A 27,305-nucleotide genomic window follows, 5' to 3' on the forward strand; every position below is an offset into this window, starting at 1 on the left:
ATTTTTATGTACACCACTTAGAAATATTAATGATTAAGCAGTATATAAATAACGTAAATAAATAAATAAATTTAGCAGTATCATTTTTTACCATAAGTTTTTTGTCCATCCTGAAAAAGTGAACAATCTTGCTTAATATCCTCGTAGGCATAAAGAGAGAACCACACAGGGATCTAAATATTTTCTTTACACAGTGCACATGAATTGCTTCGTCAGAAGTTCCAGATTATACCCCTAGAATGTCAGAGATCTGATTATCACAGCAGCGAGTTACAGGCATGGAGAAAATATCTAAATTTACAAAGGGGGGATTTTATTTAAATGAAAGATTGAATAAGACTTTTTCTTGATGATTTATATCACACTGGGGATGAGGTAATCACTAGGAAGCTGGTGTAGCTATACAGAATTCCAAGATAATGGAATTTCTAGATCCAGATATAGAAGTTCATTCCAAAAACTGGTCCAGTCTTTTGACTGATCCAGAAAATCATTAGGCACCAAAACAATGGAAATGGAAAAAGTGGGCGTGCAATCATTTCCATCTCTCTCTCTCTCTCTCTCTCTCTCTCTCTCACACACACACACACACACATGCCTTTAACTGAATATAAAATTACACAAATAATATTTAAATGTTACGACTATTCAAGATAATGATTTTTTAAAATGGCCAAGTTATTTTTTAAAAATACAAAAAAAGTTTGTGTCACAGTATAATTCTCCTCAGACTTATTTTTTTATTTGCTTACTTTAAGAATTTATAAACCACTTCCCAACAAATGTTTCTTAAGCACTCTACAATAAAGGTATAAAAAAGAACATATAGTACACACAGCAATGTAAAAACAAATCTTAAAAACATCAAATTGCACAAATTCAGTATACATTATAAAATGGCTAAGTCACACTTTGGGGGGAATGCCCTATTAAATAGACATTTTCAGTAGCTGGCTAAAAGCAAGAAAATGAAACACTTGTCTAATTTTAATTGGAAGCCAATTCTAGAACTTAAATTTCTACTTTTCACATGCTAGCCTCTAAAGGTTTCTTCAATCATCCAGAATATGAAATTCTCAAAAGGTTCAAAGAAAAAAGTCAATAAGTGAACAAGGCTTCAGATGAGCAACAGATACAGTGCATCCATAAACAAAGGACATTAAATGACTGGACATATTACACGTGTAGGTCTTTGTTTTTAGGAAGAACTGCAGAGTATTAATGCCACATTATATGGTGTCAGGGAGCCATAATTTTGAACTATATTCAACTTTGGTCAGTCATTCAGGGGAAGGCTTATTTGAACAGGTTCAAATAAGAGCAAGAGCACAGCACATCACAGGACAGGCAAACATGTTAGAAAGGTTAAGAAAGCTGGGTCAGATAGAAACAAGGTGTCTTGAGAAGGAATTTGAATATTTTCTATAGCTAGATTCAATAAGGCTAGTAAAACACGCAGGGAAATTTAAGTAAATTCTAACTATGGACGCAACTAACATTTATAATGTTTTCAATGATGAGTTCAGAATGGTGACCAGAAGGTGAAGAAAGTAATGGTCTGTATATTTTTAAATAGACTTTGAGCCAAGACTTTATATCTGGGCAGCTCTGCCTCCTTTATGATCACCAGAGGTTACCATAATTGGTGGTTCTAAGTGACATAGATCTACATACAAGGAACCCCCCTTCTCTGTCCCCCAGAGAAGTGAGTGTATTTTGCTTCATGCTCAGGAACTACCTGCTTGCTGCACTTGACTACAGAAAAAATATTGTCCAAGCTTGGAAAGCTAGGAAACATGGGAGGCTACCGAGGGTAGCTCTCCCCTTGTAGCATTTATCCTGGTTCACTTGCATGAGGCCTATGCTTTTTAAAAAAATACTAAATTGCCATTTAAATTATGAAACATTTGCTGCACACACCTACACCTATTTTCTGCATGTGGCATCCAGTAATAATTGTATGTGTGGTATAAAGTAGCATGTGGACAGGAAGAAGCTGGACCAGACACTCATCCCTAGTACCGTACCTACTAGGGTAAGAGATTGTCCAAGGCCACACAGCACCCAAGTCAAACTCTTCAAGCTCTCAATACAATACTGTATACGCTTACTAATACTACTGTGGCTTTTATGCTCTTCACTTTCAAACACTGAAGCAGGAATAGCAGTGTCAAAAGTTAACAAAGATACAGCACTAAAAATCTTCAGCACAGGAGGCTGTATCCTAAACTTAAAGCATAAAGTTCAATGATCCCAGCGAATTACACACGTGTTGCACTAGCCTAACCTTTTTTAAAAAAAGATCTGTCACCTGCTCTACTAATTTTAAACATGAGCCACCAAAATGATACTGGCAATAGCATTTCCTTTACGCTCCAGAAGCACCATTTTTTTGAAAAAGAAATTACTTACTGCACGTTCGTTGTTGCTTTCTCTCCCCCTAGCAGCCTGTCGAAACAGACGCAAAGGCTGGCGCGCGCTAACACACACACACACACACACACACACACACACACACACACACACAAGCTCACCACTGCCTCTTCCCTTTAGAAAGGGCTGACAATGCTGCAGACCAAAAGAACTCAGTCCTATCAGCATTATTATTATTACTGAACGCGATTATCCTGCCTTCACTCACAAAAATATAAGCCTCAGCGCGGGGCGGGGAATACGAGAGAAACCACGTATCAGAGAAACAGCCCCACAAGGAGGGAGAAGCAGTGACAGCAGCGGCAGCCATGGCTCCAGCTGCAGCAACAACAGTGACAGGCTGGGATCGAGGGAGCCAAAGGGCTGCCGGACGGAAAGAGCCCCTTCTTCGGGCTGACAGTCCTCGTGCACAGTATTAGAAGCGGGTCGGGGGCGGGAGCGGCGAGGGAGGAAGGAAGGCACGACGACGCACCGAAGGAAGGTGTGTCAGGAGATCTCCTCAGAAAGGGCTCGTGCGTGTTCCATGTAGTCAAAGAGGTTGCAGTACCTCCATTACGAGGAAAGGCAGCGCAAGAAAGGGGGAGTGTTCTCGCTCTCTCTCTGCTTTTTAAATGTACACCCAAAGCAAGCCGGGCAGGAACAGGCAGCAGCAAAAAGAAGCCCACCTCACTTCTATACGAACCGCGGCTCCCTCCCGCCTCACAGGGGAGGTTCAGGGGGTGCTACAGACTAGGGTGGGCTGCCTCGCGCTCGTGCGCGCGCCTGCGCGCACACCCACCCACCCACACCCACTGAAAGGGGCACATATATATTCTATACACTCACCTCCGCCACAGAATAGGCTGCATAAAGAGAGCCCCATTTGCAGAAAGGAGGGAGTTTTGACAGACACGCACGTACATATGACACCAGGAAAGGAAGAGGGGGGATTTCAAAGCGGCGGCAAGCCGTTTCTAGAGCAGTTGTTTTCTTCTTTAGTGTCTCCTTGCCACCCTCACCTGTAAAGGGGGTGACCTACAAGGTGGGGGTGTCCTACAAAGGGGGTGTCACTCGCGTAACTGCCGTTGCTCCTTCCCTCCCCGCCTCCCCCGCCTCCCCGCGGAGTCTGCGGTGGAGATACTGGTGGTTTCCTCTCCTTACCTTCTCTCAGCGGAAGGGAGGCGGCTCTTTACAAGAAGCGCCGTCCTTTAAAGAAGATCCGAATTCCGCAGCCACCCCCTGCCGGTCAGCGGCGCCTGGAGTCTCAACCCCGCTCCGAAAGCCACGGCAAGAGTCAGGTTTTGACGACACCCCTTCTCTCCTCTCGCCCCCTCCCCTCAGCTCAGTCGCTCCCCTTTCCCTTGCCCCTCTCGCTCGCTCTCCCCCCACCCCCTCCGCTTTTCAAGCCCGTCAGAATGTCGGTTTGTGACTTTCCACGCGGATTGGCTGGAGCGCCGATCACGTGACCTGCAGAAGGGCACCAGAAACGGGTAGGCACGCGCCGCCGCCGTGAGCGTTAAAAAGAAAGGGGGGGATTTAGAGGGCACGAGAGTAAGAGCCAACGTCATAATCACCCTCTTGTCAGAATTCCTCGGCATTCCACATAAGAAATGCTACTTCCTCCCTAGTGTACCACGCAGATGTAAGGGAGAAAATAAAAGGAATAACGGGCCCTGACACGGTTAGAGGGCGGAGACAGAAAGCGAGTGCCTGGTGCGCATGCGCACCCGTCGTCTAGTTATTCCTTCTCGGGTGGCGCTGCTGGAAATTTCTGGAAATACCAGCGGCGGTTGTCCGAAGAGGCAGGCTACGGGTAAGAGAAAGAACGCGCGGGCTAGGCTTCCTCGCTTGGGCCGAATGCGAATGGAGGCATCTTCGCCCCGGAGCCACTCCTACAGGTCACTCCCTTCCCCAGGGAAGGGCTTTCCGGCGGCGGTGGCGCAGTGAGTTTTCATAAACATCGAACGCGCATGCGCGGCTGGTGTGTGTGGCTCAACCGCATCCTAATAAAAGCGCGGAGGTGGGGGGGGGGCAGCAGGACGCAGGGCTTTGCTCCCCTGTGAGGACTACAGTCTCACGGGGCTAACGCGTGGGGAACAAGGGCTTCTGCAAGGAGCACCGGTTCACGTTGCACGAGAACTGAATTAGCCTCCCCACCACTGCAGAGCGTGCAGCCGCTGTGACCGTTTTTTGTGGTGTGTGGTCTCAGTAAGCGATATGACGAGGGAGCTCCGCGTTGGAAACGAAAAGCGGTTGAGAGTGGATAATTGGCATTAGCTTAGTATAGCAGGGTAGCGCGTAGTACTTGTAGTACTATTCGCGTCACTGGTTCTGACTAGGAAAAATAGCTGGAAACGTGAACTAATGGTACAATTATACCCATTTGAGGCACAAACTTGATTAACTTTAAATATGATATATAGCGTTCTGGAGTAGTCCCCTTCACGTCCTACCGCAGACAAGACACCTAGAAACTCGTGTGACAAGAGCCTGATCTCGTCAAGATGTCTTCTCCTCAGAACTACTGCCAAGCAGCTGGACAAATGAGTTTTATTTCTTTAGAAAGTGGCTTTTCATAAGTTTGTAGCTCAAGGCTTGTTATAATGATGTAAGGTTATATGATTAACCATCAAAAGCTGTCACGCATAGTACTAGACTTTGTGTTCTATGTAGTAGACTCACACTGGGGTTTGTTAGCTTTAGCTCGGCACCCTGATGGGAGTTAACAGATCTGGATAAATTCATGGGTGATGAAGCTATCAAGGACTAGGTTCAGTAGCTATGTACTACCTCCACTGTCAAAAGGCTGCATGCCTTTTAATAGGCATTTGCTGGGACTTGCAGGTGAGGAGAAAGCTGTAGCACTCAGGTTATGCTTGTGGGCTTCGTGAACATCTGGTCAACAATATGTGAACACAGCTGGACTACATGGGGCTTTAGTCTGATGCAAGTCTTATATCCTTATTTTAAAAAATAAATTTTGCAATATTTACAAAGCAGAGTGGGTGTGGTTAATTGACCATAAGAATTGGATTTAGTTTTTTGAGTCTCTATGCTTTGGTTTAACATTCATATATTCAAGTTCAGAAAGCAACAGAATGGGAAGAACCAGAGATCTGTTCAAGAAAATCGGAAATATGAAAGGAACATTTCGTACAAAGATTACCATAATAAAGGACAAAAGTGGTAAAGACCTAACTGAAGCAGAAGACATCAAGAAGAGGTGGCAAGAATACACAGAGGAATTATACCAGAAAGATATGGATGTCTCGTACACCCCAGGTAGTGCGGTTGCTGACCTTGAGCCAGACATCCTGGAGAGTGAAGTCAAATGGGCCTTAGAAAGCACTGCAAATAACAAGGCCAGTGGAAGTGATGGTATTCCAGCTGAACTGTTTAAAATTTTAAAAGATGATGCTGTTAAGGTGCTACACTCAATATGCCAGCAAGTTTGGAAAACTCAGCAGTGGCCAGAGGATTGGAGAAGATCAGTCTACATCCCAATCCCAAAGAAAGGCAGTGCCAAAGAATGCTCCAACTACTGCACAATTTCACTCATTTCACATGCTAGCAAGGTTATGCTTAAAATTCTACAAGGAAGGCTCAAGCAGTATGTGGACCGAGAACTCCCAGAAGTGCAAGCTGGATTTAGAAGAGGCAGAGGAACCAGAGACCAAATTGCAAACATGCGCTGGATTATGGAGAAAGCTAGAGAGTTCCAGAAAGACATCTACTTCTGCTTCATTGACTATGCAAAAGCCTTTGACTGTGTTGACCACAGCAAACTATGGCAAGCTCTTAAAGAAATGGGAGTGCCTGATCACCTCATCTGTCTCCTGAGAAATCTATGTGGGACAAGAAGCTACAGTTAGAACTGGATATGGAACAACTGATTGGTTCAAAATTGGGAAAGGAGTACGGCAAGGCTGTATATTGTCTCCCTGCTTATTTAACTTATATGCAGAATTCATCATGCGAAAGGCTGGGCTGGATGAATCCCAAGCCGGAATTAAGATTGCCGGAAGAAATATCAACAACCTCAGATATGCAGATGACACAACCTTGATGGCAGAAAGTGAAGAGGAATTAAAGAACCTTTTAATGAGGGTGAAAGAGGAGAGCGCAAAATATGGTCTGAAGCTCAACATCAAAAAAACGAAGATCATGGCCACTGGGCCCATCACCTCCTGGCAAATAGAAGGGGAAGAAATGGAGGCAGTGAGAGATTTTACTTTCTTGGGCTCCATGATCAGTGCAGATGGTGACAGCAGTCACGAAATTAAAAGACGCCTGCTCCTTGGGAGAAAGGCGATGGCAAACCTAGACAACATCTTAAAAAGCAGAGACATCACCTTGCCAACAAAGGTCCGTATAGTAAAAGCCATGGTTTTCCCAGTAGTGATGTATGGAAGTGAGAGCTGGACCATAAAGAAGGCTGATCGCCGAAGAATTGATGCTTTTGAATTATGGTGCTGGAGGAGACTTGAGAGTCCCATGGACTGCAAGGAGATCAAACCTCTCCATTCTGAAGGAAATCAGCCCTGAGCGCTCACTGGAAGGACAGATCGTGAAGCTGAGGCTCCAATACTTTGGCCACCTCATGAGAAGAGAAGACTCCCTGGAAAAGACCCTGATGTTGGGAAAGATGGAGGGCACAAGGAGAAGGGGACGACAGAGAATGAGATGGTTGGATGGTGTTCTTGAAGCTACCAGCATGAGTTTGATCAAACTGCGGGAGGCAGTGGAGGACAGGAGTGCCTGGCGTGCTCTGGTCCATGGGGTCACGAAGAGTCGGACACGACTAAACAATATTCAAGTTCATTTTGAACCAGGCTAAGATATTTGCCATAAGAAGTTTTATAAAACAAACTGGATACTGTGTATTGTCATCAGGATACTAGAAGACTACTGTTCCCAAACATACAGATAAGCACAGGCCCGGTTTCACACCTTTAATACTGCATAAACCCATAAAAGGCATCAACAATAAGGCACATGTCCAGATGCGTAAAATTCTGGGATTGACATTCTGCAGTTCATAGTAGGTGCAATTTACAATTTCCATTTGATTTGTGAAAATCAGAAATTAAAACATATTAAAGTTCTAAATTAAAAGTTTATTAAAGGTGATACTTTGTTGGAAAGGCAATTAACTGGTTATAGCTTTTCCATCCACGCATGCCAAATACGTATCAGAGTTTTAAGTCCTGGACTTTCCCCCCATCAAGTTAGTGACAGCCACTGCTAAAACATGATTAAATACAGTTGCTGTAAGGAATAGAAACATCTGTCTAACCTCACAAGACCAGCTTTTAGATGCTTTAAAAATAAATTTTGGGAGGATTGTGCAGAAGCAATCATGAATCTAAAGATAATCTCCTAACTTCTCTCCTTAGATTGCAATTCTAGTTCAAGAGTACACTGTGTATCTAGTAATTTAAGTAGGTTTAGCTGCATAACATACACATTTAAAGTTAAAACTTACTTTTTTGTTTTTTTCCACTACATGTAAGTGAACTTCATGAATGAAGTTTGGAGAGGAGAGGCGGAATGGTAATGTAGTCATTTCAAAATATTTTACTTTGAGGAGCGTACATTAAAATCTGCTTCAGATTACGCAGTATATTACCCTATCTGAGTTCTGGTTTCTTACATTAAACATCCCCCGTTGACAGCCTGATAACTCACAGCTCACTGTTCTGAAGTATAGGTAAACGTACCCCTGACTGTAAGGTCCAGTTGCAGACGACTCGGGTTGCGCGCTCACCTCGCTCTGTAGGCCGACGGAGCCGGCATTTGTCCGTAGACAGCTTCCGGGTCATGTGGCTAGTATGACTAAGCCGCTTCTCGTGAACCAGAGCAGCGCACAGAAACGCCGTTTACCTTCCCGCCGGAGCAGTACCTATTTATCTACTTGCACTTGACGTCCTTTCAAACTGCTAGGTTGTGTGGATGCTGCTGGGTTACAACTCGTATTATCCCTGAAACTGGCTTTTGCTGGCTATGGCTGATGAGGGTAGAAGTTCAACAATACCTGGAGGGCCACAGGTTAGCTATGTATATATTCCACTTGCACAGCAGTTTGGTCTCTGTTAATATCATATTTTTCCCACCCCCCTTTCTACTCAATTTTTTTTGACTGCTTGTTAGATTTATATAATTTATGTACCTAAAAATATCTATATTAAAGTTTTTTAAAGAGACTTTATTTTGTTCTTATTTTAATTTCAAATTTATGTAAAATTGATATAAAGTGTTGTGTTATTTGGGTTAGAATAGCCCTGGTTTGGAGATGATTCTTGCATTTTCCATTTGCCTATAACAAAATTAATAAATATTAACAATAATAAAACTTGAATTTTAATCTCAGGTGAGTAACTATACTAAAGAAAAATTATTATACCAGACTGTAAGCAACTGAACTCATGTTTTCATCTGTATGCAGTTCAGATTTTATTTTCTGAAGTAGTTCCTTACAGCTAGAACAATAGTCTTAAAGGTCTGGCCGAACTCCAAAACCAGGTCCCTTGGGTGGTTCTGTCAGAGAAGTGAGACCACCAGCTGGCTCACAAGAGAAGCGCCCACTCCTGCAAAAAGAGAGAGCAATTAACTTATGCATTACTTCCATCGCACTACTCATCTTCAAGGGTAAACAGAAGTAGACTCATTTTCTTCAAACCTCTTTAGTTCTGGATATTTGTGAAAACATGAACCTAGTCGCAAGTTTAAAAACAAGTTCAAAAGCCAATGTATGCATGCTACTTTCTAAGCACAATTGTAGTTCTTGCATGCTCAACTTTATAGCTCCACTGAAGTAACTTGGGCTTACATCTGAGTATAGGATCAGGCTGTGTCTTGTAAACCAAAGACATAGGTTGAATTTTACAAGCTGAATGTTAGGGGGAAAAAACGTCAGTTGTTAAATTACTGTGTGTTTATTACATTTTTATCTTGCCGTTTTTCTGAGGACCCCCATATTAGTCTCACAGCAACCCACTGAAATATGTTAAGCATATATGGGACCAGCCCAGTCTTCCTGTGAGCGACATGGCTGAGCAGAGATTTGAATCTGGTTCTCTCTGGTCTTAGTCTAGCACTGTACCTCACTGGCATAACATTCTTCCTCTGTAGCAAGCATACAATCAAATAACAAAAGAAAGTGATGTGGCAAATACTGTTTCTCAAAAATAAAAATAATTTCGTGTCTGAGAGCATCACAATTTGACCATAACTTGCAAAATGATTGCCACAAATCAGTGAATCTGATTTATTTAGAGTGCTGTATAGCCACTGAAGGCACTTGATCTGAAATCTATGCAGTGTAAAACTAGCTTGAGCCTCCTGACTGTAAAGAAGTGAAGATGTAAGCCTGTCAAATAAACACTTGAATAAACACACAATTAAATTTAGAAGCAATCCCATCTCTGAAGTTTCGTCAAGACTCAATACTGCTGTGAATTCAGCTATTTCAATTAAATGTTTTGGCAACTAGGACACAGACCCTTAAAGTGTATAAACTTGAAGCATCATTGGAATAAAGGTTTATATTTGGTTTCCCATATCTATAGATATGTTTGCAACTTGCTGTGGAAAGAATATGTAATGCTAATTACATACAATGTTACTGTTCCCAATTTTCCTTAGTATTTATTATATGGTACAAATGAATAAAATACCTTGGTCCAGGTTTTGGAACTTTTCCAGCTTTTAGTTCATCAATTATGTCTTCTATATCTTTTGTTGTCAGATCTTCCTGAAATGTGAAATAAGGAAAATGTAAACATTTCCAGACATTTAAAAAAGCATGATAGCATTTTTGGGGGACTAAAAGTATCACTCTGTGGTAATTCTATTAACTCTTGAAAAAATGTAGGCATAATTATAGCTTTTAAGTGGGGCAGGTTTCCTGCTGTCTAGTAGATCCTACAATTTGTCAATATGGTTATGGGAACAAATGCTTACAGCAATACGCTACTGTCACACAGCAAACACGGAATACAAACTGGTTCAAATCTAGCTCATTTCCAATTAAAAAAATTAACAATAAACTTAATTATTTATGTGAGGAAACAACTTTTAGTACTATTAAAATAAAGAAAAAACAGGATAAGTTAAACTGGATAAACATAGTTTGATTACATTGGGTTATATTTGGTTACTCTGAATAGTAAACTCAGATGGTAAACCCAAGAGGTATTGCAGAAGTACACTTTAAAGGGGTGGTACAGGACAACCCCTCTTCTAACAGCTCATTGAGGACTGAGCACACTCAGTATCTGGTGGGGAAACAAAAGTGTGTGTTTGGGGGAGGAAGGGGGAGTGAAATGAGTTAACCTGCTAGCACTGTCCTCTTCCAGGATATCAGAACAGGAGCTCCCTAGTTATTTTAATGCAAATATTTTGTTACAATTTTGGGGGCTATTTTGCCGTGCAAATTCCAAAGCAAACCTACTTATGTGTCCCAGTAGTACAGGACAGAATAAGTTGCGGCTAAGAGAGAGGGGCTTATGACAACCTTGCAATAAAGTCATACTGTATGCCGCAAATCAAGCTCAAGTGGTTATTACACTTCAGCATCGTTCAGAGATATTACACCCTAGTGCAGGTTTGAGGATTGGGATGAAGCAAATAGCGTGTGCAAATCTGCAGTGATACCCATTTCTCTCATTGCAGATTGAGCTGATAAAAGATTTTACAACAACCCTGCAGGGTTGTTGCAGGCTGGGGGCTGTGCTGAGAGAGAGAGATAGAGAAGCTTATGACAGCTCTGCCATATACAACTATTAATATTGCAGGTCAGAGGTGGAGCTGAAGTCGATTCATATTACCAGTCAAAAATTCTCCATACTTCTCAGGAGGAAGAAAAGGCCACTCTGCATGAACTGCTACTTCAGACCACCTTGCAAAGAGGAAGGTTTGTGTTCTGTTAACTTGCATGCAGACCAGCTGCACTTTATATTAAGGTTGGAGTCAAGTCAAGGAAGAGACTACTTTTTTGATGCTAGTGTTTGTGTATTCATCTCCCCTAAAGCCACAGGATCAGACAACAAATGCACCCCATGGATACACTGCAACATTTTGATGGAGGGACCCACTTGTACTTACATAATAGTTATCATTTATTTGTACCATTGGTGCATTTACGCAAGCCCCCAAACATTCCACTTCAATCAGAGTGAAGAGTTTATCAGGTGTTGTTTCTCCAACTTTTATACCTAGGGTCATAAGCAAAAAGAAAGCATTAGAACCTTGCAGGCCTTTTCCCACTTGCCCTGGGAGACCGGGGCCCTGACTGACTCCAGCTACAAAAGCTGAGGCTGCTGAACACTCTTGGGCTGGGGTATTGTTTAGGGGGAGGTTGTTGCTGTTATTTATATTTTTAAAAAAATATCTTTGTTTTAGATCTTATTAGGATTTATGTGGAAATTGTTTAATTTTGTTGTATGTTTATTGTTTATGACCACTTTTGTTGTTTGTAATTATGTATTTTTTCATGTTGTAAGCCACCTTGAGCATGGTTTGAACTATGGAAAGGAGGAATACAAATAAAATGATGTACAGTGGTGCCCCGCAAGACGAATGCCTCGCAAGACGGAAAACTCGCTAGACAAAAGAGTTTTCCGTTTTGGAGGTGCTTCGCAAAACAAATTTCCTATGGGCTTGCTTCGCAAGACGACAATGTCTTGCGAGTTCCTGCTGTTTTTTCCCCTCCCCCCCTTTTCTAAGCCGCTTATCAGCTGATCCGATCAGCAGATAAGCCGCTAAAAGTCTCTAATAGTGCTAATCCGCTAACCCGTCAATGGGCTTGCTTCGCAAGACGAAAAAAACCGCTAGAGGAAGAGAATCACAGAACGGATTCTTTTCGTCTTGCGAGGCACCACTGTATGTATGTCTGTAATCTCAAACAGTAAATTTTCATAGTGATTTCCTTAAATATAAACAAGGACAAAATGCATAGATTGTGTCTGTTTAGTTGAGTTGGGAATCGTGTGCAAACAGGTCCTCTCTGTGTGATTCCCAGCCTGATCTAGCAGCAGGGGTTGCATTCAAACTTGCAAGACTATAAAGATCTGGCTGTTAGAGCAGGCTGGAGAATCTAGTTTTATAGTGCATGCATTGTTGAATAAGGACTAATATTTAAAATTATAGCTATTTTAGACCTTATAAAACTGAAAGCAGTTGGCTGCATTATATGAATGCCTGTGTGGCAGTGGCATCCTGCCAGGATGACAGCTACACCCCCACCACTGTAATATATTTAGCGAAGTGTCAGGATGTGAAAACTTAATGTTTCTCTCCATTGTTGAACAGATCCATAAAGGTTGTACTTGTCTCATAACATTGAAAAGGTTACTGACCAAGGTGTGGTAGAGTGAGAGATGATGTCTGGTCAGACCTGGACAAAGATCCAAGCTATAGAAACTATAGCATTAAAATACCCACAGCCATTTTAAAGCAAATTAGGAGAGGGGATGTTGAAAACATTAGGCTCCCTTAATTTTTATGTTTACCTCCTTTTTTCAGCATTTCCTGAAACTTCAAGTTGTATATACTGTATAACCTGTTATTCAGAACAGACTGAAGTCCCCAGAAGAGAAGGGCATATGGGGACTTCCTGGTTAGCGCCCCCGGCAATGGCGGATTTCCTCTGATCGGGAGGAATCCACTCCGTGGAAATTAGGGTCTGGACCGCCACGGCGAGGCAGAGACCCATTAAAAACCACAGGCGGGAGAAGCCTGTGGACGTGGGATTCGGCTGGCACCTTTTGCGCCTCCCCTACTCGTGGGGAAACCCGGTTTCGGGGATCCGGAGCGACATGGGGTGAGCGGTGCGGTGCTTCGAATCGACTGCTTCTTTCACGGAGTGAAGCCGCATTGCTGTTGCCGGAGAGCGCTGACTTTTTCCTGTGGACAATTGGACTCTAAACAACTACCCGTGAGTAGAACGGAAAATTGGATCTCTAAACATCTTAATTTGGCATCGAAACGGGAAGGTTTTAAACAGGAAGTCTGCCTTCCTCTTTTGTAAATAGATTAAAGCAAAGACGTTGCAAGCTAAAGTCTGGAAAGTCTTTTGTAAAGGATTAAATCTCCATCGGTTAAAATTACTAAACCCCCCTTGGAAGCAGGAGAAGAGGGGGGGAATTTTAGATCGTTTAAGCCTGCAGGAGAGAGTGAAGAAAGATAAATTACCACCGTTTTGATCCTGGGAATGGGCTGCCAGTAAGATTGACGTTTTGGGAAAGTTCATTGACTGTGAATAAAACGTATGTTGACAGATAGTTAAAAAAGAGAAATATATTGTTTCCATTGTTTCCTTTTGCACTTAAAAAGGAGCAAAAAAGTAACTGAAAATCGAAACCAACTTTGTTGCTGGATCTGCGTTTAAAAGGATGGATACAAATAGAAATTGTTTCCTCTAAAGGGAGCTTTTTAAACTGTTGCAGGAGTGGAGCTGGGGAATTTTCCAGCTGCAGAGATTAAAGACCGTGAGAATCAGAAATTGACCTTGGACAAGAATGTTGACAGAAGAAGCCTTAGTGATTGCATTTTGCAAGACAAGTGCTTTATTGGAACAGCTTCATGAGAAGACGGATGTGATGATTACTAAAATTGACAATTTGGGACAAAAAATGACTGATTTGGGACAAAAAGTGAATACCTATACAGAAACTACTCAGGAATTGATTCAGGAATCTGTTTTGACATGGCAAGCTGTGGAGAAGACGAAGGAGAAAGTTGTTGTTGAACCTCAAGTAACTCAAGTGGACAGAGCCCCAGCCTTACAGAGGCAATTTGATGAACATAAGCTGTTGTCTTTTACGACCGAATCTAGAGAATGCCAGATTTGGTGGGATGGAGCCCCGCTTGGATTGGAGAAGGAAAGTTGGATAGATCCCCTTATGCAGGGATGTTCTGGCCTTTGGGATTTGGATTTGGGTCAGGGGGAGATTGGAGTTGTGGGGGCCTTTAGCTTTGGAGGGACTCTGAAGCACGCTCTGAAATATCTTTTGGACTTTAGTTCTGACTATGGAGAATGGGCTGACCTGTCGAGAAGGAATAAAGACATTGTTAGGTTGGAGTTTTTCCGAGATCTACTCCTCGGTGCCAAAGGAAGGAAATTAAGAATAAGATCAGCAGAAGACAAAGTAAAGTGCATGTATAAATATGAAGAAGATCTGCAGAAGGGACATGGAAGAGAGTTAAGAGCCTCGGACAGAAGGTTACCAGGTTGATGGACTATATGGAATTGATAGAAAGGACTGACAGAATCCGAGACCAGGGAGAAGAGACGGTGGAAGAAGATTGGAAAAAAGTCTTTAAAAAAAATTATTTAGAGAAATGTTGCAAAATTAATGAGTGTTAGAATAATGTTGGAATGAAATATGTCTTTAGTAGAAATGTTATAAGGAGTTAAGTATAAATAAGTTTTAGGGTTTTAATGGTAAGATAAGGTTAAAATAAATTAAGATAATAAAATGACAGAAAATAGTGAAAGTTGGAAAGGATTTGCTGAAATAATTAATAACTAGAAGACAAAAAGGGAGGTGTGAGGAGTAACAAGTTAATGAAAGATAAAGAAATGGAAATGTTGGATATGCTTTTAATTGTTTTTGCTCTTGTTTTTGTGTATCGTGTTTTTTTCTTTTTTTATATATGTACTGTAATTTTGTATTGTTTACTTTTTCTTTTTTACTTCTTTCTTTAATTCTTAAACTTTCAATAAATATTATTTTTTTAAAAAAAGAGAAAGGCATACAATTTCTACTTTTAATGTGGGCCTACGGTTATGCAGATAATTATCACTGCTGTTAAGCAGGCCTGCTCCTATGCTCTCAGTTAAAGTGTGTTCAGTATCAGTTTAAAACACTGTTATTTGAAGTGATGAGGTTTTCACATTTTAGATTGATTCCAAACACTTTCTTTACTTTCATTTCCAGGAAGAAAAAGGTGTAGTAGCAGAGAAAATGACTATACATTAAAAATGTTCTGGAGCCTTACGAAATCCTCTGTAAAAGGTAGTACAATGTAAATGAAGAACCCCACATAAGAGAAGTAAGCTATATATCCTACCAAGCTTCTTCTGAATGGCTTCTAATATGCTATCCGAGTCACACAGCATGCAAGGCGTTGTGGTGCAGATCTGAATATGGTATTTCCCAACGGGTTTACGATTATACATTGTATAAAAGGTTGCTACTTCATAAACTCTCATGGGAGGTATGTCTAGAATCTCAGCAACCTGTAACAATAAAAGACTGTTTTATCTTTTCAGGACATAAAATGAGCAGTTTCAACTAACACCAACATTTTGAAAAGCAATTATAATGCCAGCGATGATATTGTATTTCTTAACCAACAATTTTCCCCCACAAAATGTGATAGTAAATGTGCATTTTTTTCAAGCGTTTGTTCTTCCAAGATTGATTATTAACAAGGTTTATTGTTAATAATTATTAACAAGGTGTTATTGTTAATATAGTCCATGACCCGGACTACAGTTACCATCAGCCCCAGCTAGGAGAGCCTTTGGGGTACGAATGATGGAATTTGAATCCAACAACAATAGTAGATCCACAGGCCATGATTTAATCTCATGAACTCACTGGTAGAAATTATCAATAAATATTTTACAGTGCTAGATTTGAGACTATTCAAAACCATTTTACAGACTATCAAAACTATTTACAGACTAGAAAATGTTCTACCACATAATACAAAGCAGCACCAAAAAAACCACATCCCTGTTGTCCTATTCTGTCTTTTAGTATACCTATGAGTGCACTACCCTTGACCTGCATATAGTACATCAGCAACGTAGTCGGATAGGAACAGTCAGTGCACTTTTATTCAGATACAGAAGTCTTTTAGAAGATTTCTTCATGACACAACTTTATTAAAAATCCATAGTATAGACAGTAAAGCTTTTAATAACTACTACTACTTACACTGGTATAGCTTCTTTCACATAATGTGCTTTACATTTTGTACAAGACTAACCAACTATTATAAACAGCATTATCCATGATTCAAATGCAAAAATACACAATAATGATTACATACAAACAAATAAACATACATACATACATACATACATACATACAACTGATCAAATAAACAACAGGGACATTCCAAAGGGCCTTAAGAAATCATGTACAATATTCCTTAACTCAAGACCAATAATCACATAAGCAAATGATTAAACAGATCAATTCTCATGCTCAAACAACTGTAAACTGAAAACTCAGGTCTCACACTCAAAACATTTTTAAACCCTTAACTAATATCCACAAAAAACCTGCCTTAGTGAAATATTGAATATAGGCAAGCTATATAAGCCAAAAGTTGGCCTGTCTGATATTCTGTTCTCTTAATCTACACATCAATCTCTGACTTTTGTCTTCTGGGTTTCTGGGGTTTTCCTGTTGTTATTCTGTCTTTCACAGATACAATAAACCTACCACAAAAATTATGGACTGGTCCTTTCTTCTTCAGAGGGCAAACGGGCAAATTTAGCAGGGGATCAAATACTCCCCCCCCCCACTGTAAATACGATAGCTTAGCTACCAGGATATATTCCCCAACATCTGTTATACCAGTGTTTCCCAACCACTGTTCCGCGGCACACTAGTGTGCTGCGAGATGTTGCCTGGTGTGCCGCGGGAAAAATTAAAAAATTTGAAAGTTTTTTTTTTAAAAGTCAAATTTTCGATTGGGGCGCCGTCACTAGATGACCCCTGGGGTTCCCTCCCTCCCGCTCTGCGCCTCCCTCCTCCTCCGAGGAGGAGGCCCTTCCTGGCTCTCGGCCAAGGCTTGGCGGCTGCCACTCACTCGCTCGCTCGCCCACCCGTCCCTCCATCCCTGCACCCGGCCTCTCCCCCTCCGTCCCCGGCGCGGGGGCTGCCGGGATCCGTAGTCCCCTCGCCCTTGGGCTCCGCGCCCGCGCGGGGTGCGCGAACTACGTTTCCCAGCGTGGCCTGGCGTTTTGTTTGAAGCGCTCTTCTCCCGGCCATGGAATGAGCGCGGCGGCGGCCGGGCGGGCAGGGGCTCTTCCGCGCAGACCCCGCGCAGCCTGCCTGCGCCCCCGCGGAGATCGGGCGGCAGGATGGAGCCCGGGGATCCCCGCGGAGGCTGCCCCCCAGGTAGGGCTGCGTCGGGGGGGGGTTATTTTTGCAATGCTGCATCCGCGCCGGAGGGGACGCATCGGACCGCGGGGAGACCCCTTGGCGGGCGTGCAAGGCAATGCATGCGTGCAGGCGTTGCATGGAGTGCAGTGCAATGCAATGGCAACGCGGCGCCCTGCATGCATGCATGCAACTTCCACCGGCGCTCCGCACTTGGCAGGTGAGGGGGGTCCCCAGTGGGCGGCAGAGAGAGCCGGGAGGGCGAAGGGGAGCCGGGGGGGGAGCAGTGCTGCTCCCCGAGCCGAGCCCGGGGGGAAACTTCGGCGTCGTTGCGCCGGGTGTTGGAAGCGGAGGCTGGCGGGGGCCCCTCACCTGCAAAACCTGGCCGCCTCTCATATATTTCGTGCATTGCATTCATCGCCCGCTTTCTCCTCCAAGGAGCTCCCGGGGGCGCACGTGGTTCTCCCCGTGTTATCCTCGCAACAACAGCCCTGCGAGGTGGGTCAGGCGAGTGGCCCAAGGGAGCACCCAGGGATTGTCCTGGCCAGGTGGGGTGATTTGAACCCTGCTCTCTGCCCGGTCTTCGTCCTCATTTAGCCCCCACATGTGCATGACTGTGCATGACTGAGGTTTTCCCCCCTCATCTTGGCTATGGTGTGAGTCTGTGCTGTTAATTAATGGGGTTTTGCCTTCGGAGAAGATGAGCCAGCCCTCAAGGAGGTGATTATGTAATTTGCTAGCAATTCATGTCCCTCCCGGCGTGACGCTGAGCGCTGACGTCACGGGGCTGTAATGGTGGTGTGCCTCGAGATTTTTTTCATGAAACAAGTGTGCCTTTGCCCAAAAAAGGTTGGGAAACACTGTGTTATACCACTCTGTGATGGACTGGATGTTGATGGAGCTCCAGTTCCCTTCGTATAGGATTCTGGATGCAGCTAATAAGCACCCATTTCCAAATGTCATGTTTTACTGACACATCCAAGTAATTCAACAACAACAATGTGTAGCAGAACTCTGTATACCAGAAACCTATTCTTTTGGTCTTTAATCATTCTCAAACATTTTTTTGCCCAGTCGCATTTCCACCTAAGATGATAAAACCACCCTCCTCTTTTTGGTATTTGCAGAAGGTGTCTGGGTAATTACTATTTTATGTCATTTCGCAAGAGTAATATACCACTGGGGCCATGCATATACAGTGGTACCTCGGGATGCGAACGGGATCCGTTCCGGAGCCCCGTTCGCGTCCCGAACAGAACGTAAGACGTGACAGCGTGTCTGCGCGTGTGCAGGTCGTGTTTTGCTGCTTCTGCACATGATGTCATTTTGATCGTCTGCGCATGCGTGAGCAGTGAAACCTGGAAGTAACACGCTCCTGTTACTTCCGGGTTGCCGTGGAGCGCAACCCGAAGGCGCTCAACCTGAAGCGTATTTATCCCGAGGTATGACTGTAAAACGGTTCTTGCTTGTTCCCATATTTAACAAAAACTTACAAACCAATAGCCGAAGTTTTTCCTACACTTTCATCAGAACATTTTCACCAATATTCTGAGCCCGCTTGAGAATGTATTCCTTGACCTGTTCCTCTGCATCATAATTTAACAATAATTGATGAACTTCAATATAAGCTTCTCAAACTCTGCCATATCTTTTTGTTGATCATTATATCTAGGAATGTGTTTGAAAATATCTTAACCATGGAGGGTTTGCCTCCTGAAATAATGAAGTACCTTATTCATCGCTGATATAGGTAGCCATCCATGCTGTCTTTGGGCTAGATCCAGGACTGACATCACTGCTCCAGATTTGTGTCCCTCTGGATAGTTGCTTACTATTGCCTCTATTCGCTGTTAAAGAAAATAAGCATTACAATAGCAAAAAAAATCAGTTTTCTGTAAAGATACAGCCTATCAAGTATCATGACATACCTTATAGTTTTCAGGTGTGAAATCAAATTGAGTATTTGGGTTGTTTTCAGGAGTATCTCTGTGCTGTACAAACAAAATAATGAAACAATTACACATATTTAGAACACATATGTCAGATGCAGCAAAAACAAGACTATTCTACCTTAATAGTTATGTAGAAGATGGTATTTTGTACAAACACAGCTTCTCGTGCAAGTATGAAAAGATGCATCTGCAAAAAAAAATTCTTCTATTCAACAGATACAGGAGCTGCTTTCTCCTATACATCTGGTCAGCCTATTTCAAACAGACTGAAATAAAATATTGTTCCCTGCAGTTTAATCATAGACTCAACACAATATGAAAAAAGCTTTTTAAAAAGAGGGAATTAGAGCTTCAACCCGGTATAAGTATTATAGGTAAATTCCACTACTATCAACATTGGTGTATTTGCTTTAAGGATTGCAAAAATAAAAACGTAATGCAAACTGCAGGGATTGTACAACAGTCAGCTGATTAGTCAAAATTTAACTATCACTTTACTATTTCATAGCCCCCAAGCCAAGTTAATACCAAACGGGACAGCCAGAATATCTTCTAGCATGAAACATAGTATGAAGTACAGGCAGGTTGAAACTGCTACAGTGCACCTTTTCTTGAAAAAACATCCCTTGATCCACTCTCCAACTACCTACCACCTTCCATCTTTGAACTCCTAGAGCATGCCGCTTATTCCTGTAATGTTGCCTTTTTCTTTCCTACTCAACTCCCTCCACAGCCCTTCTTCTTTGTCCCCTTGGCAAAGACTCTGGTTCATACCCTAATCATCTCTCATATAGAATAGCGCAATCTTCTCCTTGCTGGTCTTCTCAATTTTGCCTTCTCATTTCTTTTCCAGCACTCTCCTGCCAAAATTGTTCACTTCTGTTGCTGCTCTGATTGTGAGACACTCCTCCCTAAATCCCCTCACTGGTTTTTACTTAGTTCCCACATTCAGAACATACACCTTGCTCTTACCTTCAAATGTATTTCCCCTTCTCATCTCTCCACTATATCCAATATATCCCTGCCCATGACGTTTGCCCCTCCAGCTTCACCATTCTGTGTGTTTACTGCTGCCTTCTTTTCCCTCCCCATCGTCTTTGTTTTCCCTGTACAGAAGTTTAGTTAAGCTCCTCAGAGACAGGGACCAGTACTTTTGTGCTCTGTAAAGTGTTATGCATATTGATGGCATTATATACATAAGTAATAATTACCGTACATCTCAAGTAAAGAAAAAAAGCACTAAATACGTTCAAGTAGCTAAGTGCCTGATAAAAATTAAAAGCAATAATTTCTGCTTGAGAATACAAAAGAGCTACAGAGGGTATAATTATGTATTGCAATATAGGTACACATAGAGGAGTCATGTATCATAAAGAATGGTTCATGTTATTTTTCTGAGCATATATATATATATATATATATGGACACATTTAGACCCATGGCCCCCTATTGTGTAGTTTTCCCCACTGCACATTTTGTCTTTATATCAGCAGGTCATCTATATTAGGGGAAGATGCCTTTTATTCAGTCAAACTGTCTCAGTATTGTCTATGCTGAGTGGCGGTAGCTCTCAAAGGTTTCAGCAAGGAGTCTTTCCTGATCCTACCTGTAAATGTCAAGGGGGTTGAACCTGGGACATATTTGCATACAAGGCATGTGCTCCACCATTAAGCTAGACAGCAGGACTTAACATCAGAAGTGTTGTAAAGTCATACAACATGGGCAAAATTTATCAAGCCTTACTGACATTTCATCATACCCTACCGAGTGGGGTTAATGTTGTGATAACTCTTTTGCTGCCTTCATGCCAAATTTCTCTTGCCTGTCTATTTACAGGTTCCAGTTACAGTAGAACTTCTACTCACGACCACAATCCATTCCAGAGGCCCATCCTTATGGTGAAACGGGTCATTGGGAGAGGTGCCGTTGTGCGCAGGCGCGGGCAGCAATTACCTGCTTCTGCGCATGTGCAAATGGCAATTGCCGCTCCTTTGCGTCTGTGAATGGCAATAGCCCCTGCGCATGCGGAAACGGCAGCAAACCCACTGGTTATTTCCAGGTTTACCACGGTCGCAACTCGGAATGTCTGCGAGTGGAGGCGGTTTTAAGTAGAGGTTCTATTGTACAGTTAAGTGAAAATGTAGATACAAGTCTTTGAAATAAAGCCAAATAGAAGCACCAGTTTGTACAATCTATAAAGCAACAACGGTATCAAAGTTACAATTATGACCCACGAAAACTTCCTGCTGAAACAGGTTAACTTCCAGGTTAACAGTACCACCATTACTGCAGAACAGATGCATTATTCCAACACCCAAATAAACAGAAATAATTAAAGCTTTTGAACTCATATGGAGTTACTCAAATACATTCTCTCTCCATAAAATCTCATCTTCATTAATATAAAAAAGAGAGATATTATCAATGTAGTCTTACATTTGCTGAGAAAAATGGATTGTGATATTACTGTGGAGGACAAGTGATAAAAAAGACAATAAAAACCACATTTCTCAATTTTCAGTTACATCTGCTTTAGTTGTACATACAAATTGCTTACCACAAACAAAGCTCCACCACCACCATTGCGTACAGCTGTTGCATGAAGAGAGCGAATCTGTGCCACCTACAAAGCACATTTTATAGAAGGTAAGCATCTGTTTTAAAGTTACATCTTACATATAGAGTACCGCATTTTAAAAAAAGCAGGGAATACCAGAGAAACCAATATTTAACCCACCTGAAAAAAGTTTTGTGTCTGCCCATCCCTTCTGCTCCTAAACAACTTATATAATTCATGATGGCGCTACCAACTGGAAGCTCAGAGCAAAAGATGATGATGGGCATGATTTTAGCCTGCCTGTGACCCTCCTATGAGAACCGCCTCAAATACTTCTTTTCCACAGGAACTACAAAACCACAGTAAAGTTTGCTTGTGCATCAGTTTTCAAAGCTTTATCACCCTCAGCCATTACAGTGGTGCCTCGCAAGACGAAATTAATTCATTCCGCGAGTTTTTTCGTCTAGCGAATTTTTCGTCTTGCGAATCACGAAATCCCATAGGAATGCATTGAAATTCAATTAATGCGTTCCTATGGTCAAAAAAAGTCCAAACAAAGCCAAATTTGGTACAACAAGAGTTTATTAAGTGCTCTTTAAAGTCACACATACTGTAAAGAGCATTTCAAAAATTGAAGGAACAATAAATTAAGTTTCTAAACATGACAGAAAAACATTTAAAAATCAGCAAAGTGTACAGTACATTTTCTAAGACTCTGGGGGACAACTCGAAGAAGGTTCCTCTTCCACTCTTTGCTTCTTGCTGAAGAACCCCCTCCTCAACTGTTCCCCCAGCCACCCACCACACAGAAATTCAAATCCAGAATTTTTTTTAGAAACAGCAGAGTGGTCCAATGGTCACAGAAAATCATAAAAATGCAGAAAAAAACCACACAAGCTTCCAGATTCTTGCAAACCCCTCCTCAACTGTTCCCCCAGCCACCCACCACACAGAAATTCAAATCCAGAATTTTTTTAAAAAAACAGCAGAGTGGCCCAATGGTCACAGAAAATCATAAAAATGCAGAAAAAAACCACACAAGCTTCCAGATTCTTGCAAACCCCTCCCCAACACCAAGTCCTTGAATTCCAAACACCCCAACCCAAAAACCAAACCCCCCCAAAAAAGTTTTAAAAGTTTAACTTACCAAATGGCTGCAAAAGAAGTTTTGGAAAAGCTTAAAAAATTACCAGTCTTCAAAAACCTCAAAAAAGGCTACCACACCGCATTCTATGAGTTGCTCCTCGAAGTCAAGTCGCAACTGTGTTAACGGTGTTAAGAAAAAGGAAACAAACTTGCAAGACGTTTTCGTTTTTCGTCTTGCGAAGCAAGCCCATAGGGAAATTCGTCTTGCGAAGCAGCTCAAAAAACGCAAAACCCTTTCGTCTAGCGAGTTTTTTGTCTTGCGAGGCATTCGTCTTGCGGGGCACCACTGTATATCAATCCACTGTCTCACACCAATATGCTTGATTGGAATCCTCCAGTAATTTTGATCTAACAGCATGCTTATCTAACAACTAAGTGGTCTGCATCATAGAAGACTACCAAAGTGTGCTGCAGCGCTAAAGAAGGCACATTACTTGAATCACTGAAATTGCTATAAATAGTACCCAAATAAAGTGCAGTAGTAGGAAAACATTGCAAATCAATGTGCTAAGAGGTCATAGAGAACGAAACGGGAAAAGAAGTACAGTATATGCTTGAGCAGGTCTTGGGCAAGAGGCAATTTTACCATGAAGCAAGCGTACAATAACCAATATGAACAAACAGATTATCAATGCCCATTAGTGTATAGCTATTGCCAAAACATAGAACTTAACGAGAAGCTATCTACAGGCTTCTGGCTAAGCAACAAAAATGAACCTGAATTTATCTTGGAATACCTATTTGCCACTATATACTCTCTCCTAGTGGTTGTCTTGAGAAATAGTCTGGTAGCACACTGCTGCAAGAATTCAGGTGTGTGTTGATATACCTTTTCAAGTTTACAAAAGAGAAGGAACAGCAGTTGTATACATTTGAACAGCATGGTGCATCACTGTGAGAGAACATCAGAACACTTTCCTAAACTGCTGCCTAACTTTAGAGAAGGGATGATAAACATGGACTAAAAATAGCCACATCCGTATTCCAACCCTGCCTCCCACAAACTTTAGTTGTAGGAGGTAAAAAACCACAAGTGTTTAGAAACAAATAGTTAGGCAATCAATTTTTTTTTCCTGCAGGGGCACCAGAATCTGTTCTCATCTAAAAGCTACTGTTTTTAGAAATTAATTATTCAAACAGCACATAGTTCAAACTATGGTATTCACTACCACATGATGTAGTGACATGTTAACTCCAATTTAATTACTTTAAAAGGGAATTAGACAAATGATTGAGATAAGACTATCAATGGCTACTAGTTATGATGGCTATATGCCAAGTTCAGAGACAATATGCCTCTGAATACCACTTGTTAGCGAGGGCTATTGCCTTGGTGTCCTGCTTTCCATTGCCCTTTGGCTGTCCATTGTGGGGAAAAGGATGCTGAACTAGACAAGCCTTTGATCTGATACATCAGGATTCTTATGTGACTGGTGCCAAAAACAAATTTTAAATTTAAATTAAATGGAATGTTTTCTTATTAAAGTAGAATCCTAGAATGGTAGTGTTGGAAGGGGCCATGGGGATCATCTAGTGTCCAACCTGCAATGCAGGAATCTTTCGCCGAATGTGGGGCTCAAACTCACAACCCTGGGATTAAGAGTTTCCTGCTCTACTGACTGACCTATATTACTCATTTATATACAGAAATTTGTATGCACATACAACTATTAATATGCTTCATGAAAACAGCTCAATAAAGTTGTATACAAACTCTACTATTTAAAGTAACTCCTTAAAAAGGAATGAGACTGTTCCTTTAATAAAAAATATATTCAAAATGCACTAGAAATTCATCAATCTTGCAACTGTCTTAATGCTCCTGTGGTAATTTCTATAACTGTTTCCGATCCCTTTTTGCCTGCAATTAGGGAACTCCTTTTCCATGCTAAGAAATACACATTGTCCTCTTCTTTCACCACCCACCTGTCAAAAACATGTATTTACGGTACTTAAAAACCAAAGTGACACAACAGTCCAAGTTATTTTAGATTTTATGCTGTTCATCTCAGCAGTAGCCCCTGCTATGGAATACCAATTCCAGTCACTGTGCTTCCTATTCACTAGCTATCTCTTAGGTATAACACAGGACTCCTGCCATCATTGGGCTCACCCAGGGCTTGTGTTGCTGGTCTGTTGGGCAGCCTTTGTCTGTGGTCAGAGGGAAAAAGCAGCAACGATAAAGAAGCGCAGCACAAGGTCTGGGCAAGTAAACAGACAACAAGGAGGGTAGTGCCGGTGATGAAACAGGCATGACAGATACAGACCTACATGTTTAAATGGGGCCTGCCACGGAATCTATCTAAAGCCGGAATCGATTTAAAGTGCTTCCTAGGACCCCACAGATAAAAGAGCTCATATGCTCACCCAACCTGCGCTTCCAATTCTCTATCCACAACTTTATCAAGATTTGACAGGATTAGGAGTTTGGTCTAACGCTGTCACTTGCAGTAGTTTGAACGTTCCCAAGACCTAACTTCACGTTGCACGCGAAAAATGTGTAACGCAACCCTTACGGTCGCTCCTGCTGAAGAACAGCCATTCCAAAAAAAAAAAAAAGAGGGTGGCATTCAGGAGGTGAAGAAGACGACGGCGGCATTTGTCCTTTCCCATCTACCTGCCTCCCCCCGGTCCGCAGCCCATTCCCTCTCCTCGTATGGTTTATTTTTCTTTTATAAGGCTTATTCCCAGCAAAGCATGGACCGTAAAGCAACCCCGCTCCCGACCAAACCCTTCGCCCAGCCCTTGTCCACCCCTCCCGCCATCTCCGCCGCAGAGGCTGCTAGGCTCGTCGGGAGCGGGGCAGGAACCGAATCAAGCTCCTCCCTTTCCCCTTCCCCCCGAGGAAGGCGAGGGCCGCCTCCATGCCCTTGGCCGCTACTGCCCTCCGCCGACACTGCCGGGGACGCCCGACCAGCGCGCTGGACGAAGAAGCGTCTCCCTCAACCCCACCGGCCCTCCTTACCGAACGCGCGAAGGCGGCCCGAAAAGGAGCGGACAGCAACATGGCGGCGCTCAGCCGCGGCTCCTCGCCGCCGCCGCCGGCAGACAAATGAAAAACTTCTCCTTCTCGAGGAGACGCTGCTGCTGCTGCTGCTACGCGCTCGGCGCCGCGCACGCAGTCGCAGTGCGAGCCGCAGGCTGATCTGCGCATGCGCGCGCGCCCTCGCCGCCTGCCGGAGATTGTGGACGCGCGCCCAGAAGAGGAGGAGGAGGAAAATAGTTAGGCGATGGGTTTCGAAAGGCAGCCCGATCGCGTTATGGAATGCTAATGGAAAAACATGTGTTTTTTAAGCCAGAATGTGCCAAACTTCAAAACTAGCTATATTTAGACCACAGGTGTAAATGTATTTATTTGTCCAGGTCTTTCGAACCCGATGGTTCTTAGTTTTCATGATAGATGTCATCATGTCAGATTTTATTCTGTTTTATTTTATTTTACTGTATATATTGTATGCTGTGCCTCCAAGGAGCGCATCACAGCTGTTGGTGTCACTGTGGCAGCAGCAGAAAGCAGGTGATGCATTCCTTGGAGGACAGATCTGCTGCTCCTGTGGATCTGATCCTGCCACCTGAGGCGGTCGCCTCACCTTGCTTCATGGGTGGGCCAGTCCTAAAATTAATAATGGCTTGCCTTCAAAGTAGTGCCCATTAAAAAGAGGATGTACTGTACTATATTGCTGAAAAAGTCATTGTATCTCTGCCCTCTCCAAGATAAGGTTGACTCAGTTCTAGGTCTCACCTAGAGCTGTTGGGAGTTTGGTCACATACTTAGGGTGTGGTAATGAACAGGAGTTCTGTCTTTCTTTTCATCTGGTCATCCAACATGCAGTTTATCTCCTTTCCCTATTCCATAATTCCCACGCCATGCTCTGGCACCACCATTTTTTAATGGGTGCTACTATGCAGCATCTGGCTGTGGGTGGCTGTTACTTGTAGCGAAGAACCATCTCATCATATGCCATGTACAAAATGTGGTGCTTATCACTATTATCAGTTGTTACTGTTAAAAGCTGCTTGTATACATATCCCGTCTCTGGAATTTAAATCCGTTGCTATTCATCCTGTTTTTTCTCTGTTTCCTCTGAAAACCATATGAATTCCAAAAAACTT

The 27,305-nt window shown here is 42.5% G+C and overlaps 2 protein-coding genes across 5 annotated transcripts in view; both read right to left on the minus strand.

The window, feature by feature from the left end:
• ANKRD12 (ankyrin repeat domain 12) overlaps positions 1-3,788 on the minus strand; it is a 49,332-nt gene extending 45,544 nt beyond the window's left edge. For 3 of the 4 annotated variants that reach the window (XM_081205520.1, XM_081205518.1, XM_081205519.1), the window contains exon 1: positions 3,574-3,787. The gene's annotated coding sequence lies outside the window, so the exon portion shown is untranslated. Of the gene's footprint in view, positions 1-3,573 lie in introns of all 4 variants that reach the window. The other variant, XM_081205521.1, reaches the window with a different exon arrangement.
• A 5,052-nt stretch (positions 3,789-8,840) lies between these two features.
• On the minus strand, positions 8,841-26,361 carry NDUFV2 (NADH:ubiquinone oxidoreductase core subunit V2). Its single transcript, XM_081205665.1, has 8 exons — positions 26,158-26,361; positions 22,047-22,112; positions 19,466-19,528; positions 19,268-19,384; positions 15,487-15,655; positions 11,518-11,627; positions 10,089-10,165; positions 8,841-8,999 (listed from the first exon to the last, which is right to left on the minus strand). The coding sequence occupies exons 1-8, from the start codon at positions 26,344-26,346 to the stop codon at positions 8,906-8,908; spliced, it is 885 nt and encodes a 294-aa protein (XP_081061791.1). The 5' UTR covers positions 26,347-26,361; the 3' UTR covers positions 8,841-8,905.
• Between the last annotated feature and the right edge of the window lie 944 nt (positions 26,362-27,305).

This window comes from Podarcis bocagei (genome assembly GCF_964188305.1).
Source record: "Podarcis bocagei genome assembly, chromosome: 8".
NCBI lineage: Eukaryota > Metazoa > Chordata > Lepidosauria > Squamata > Lacertidae > Podarcis > Podarcis bocagei.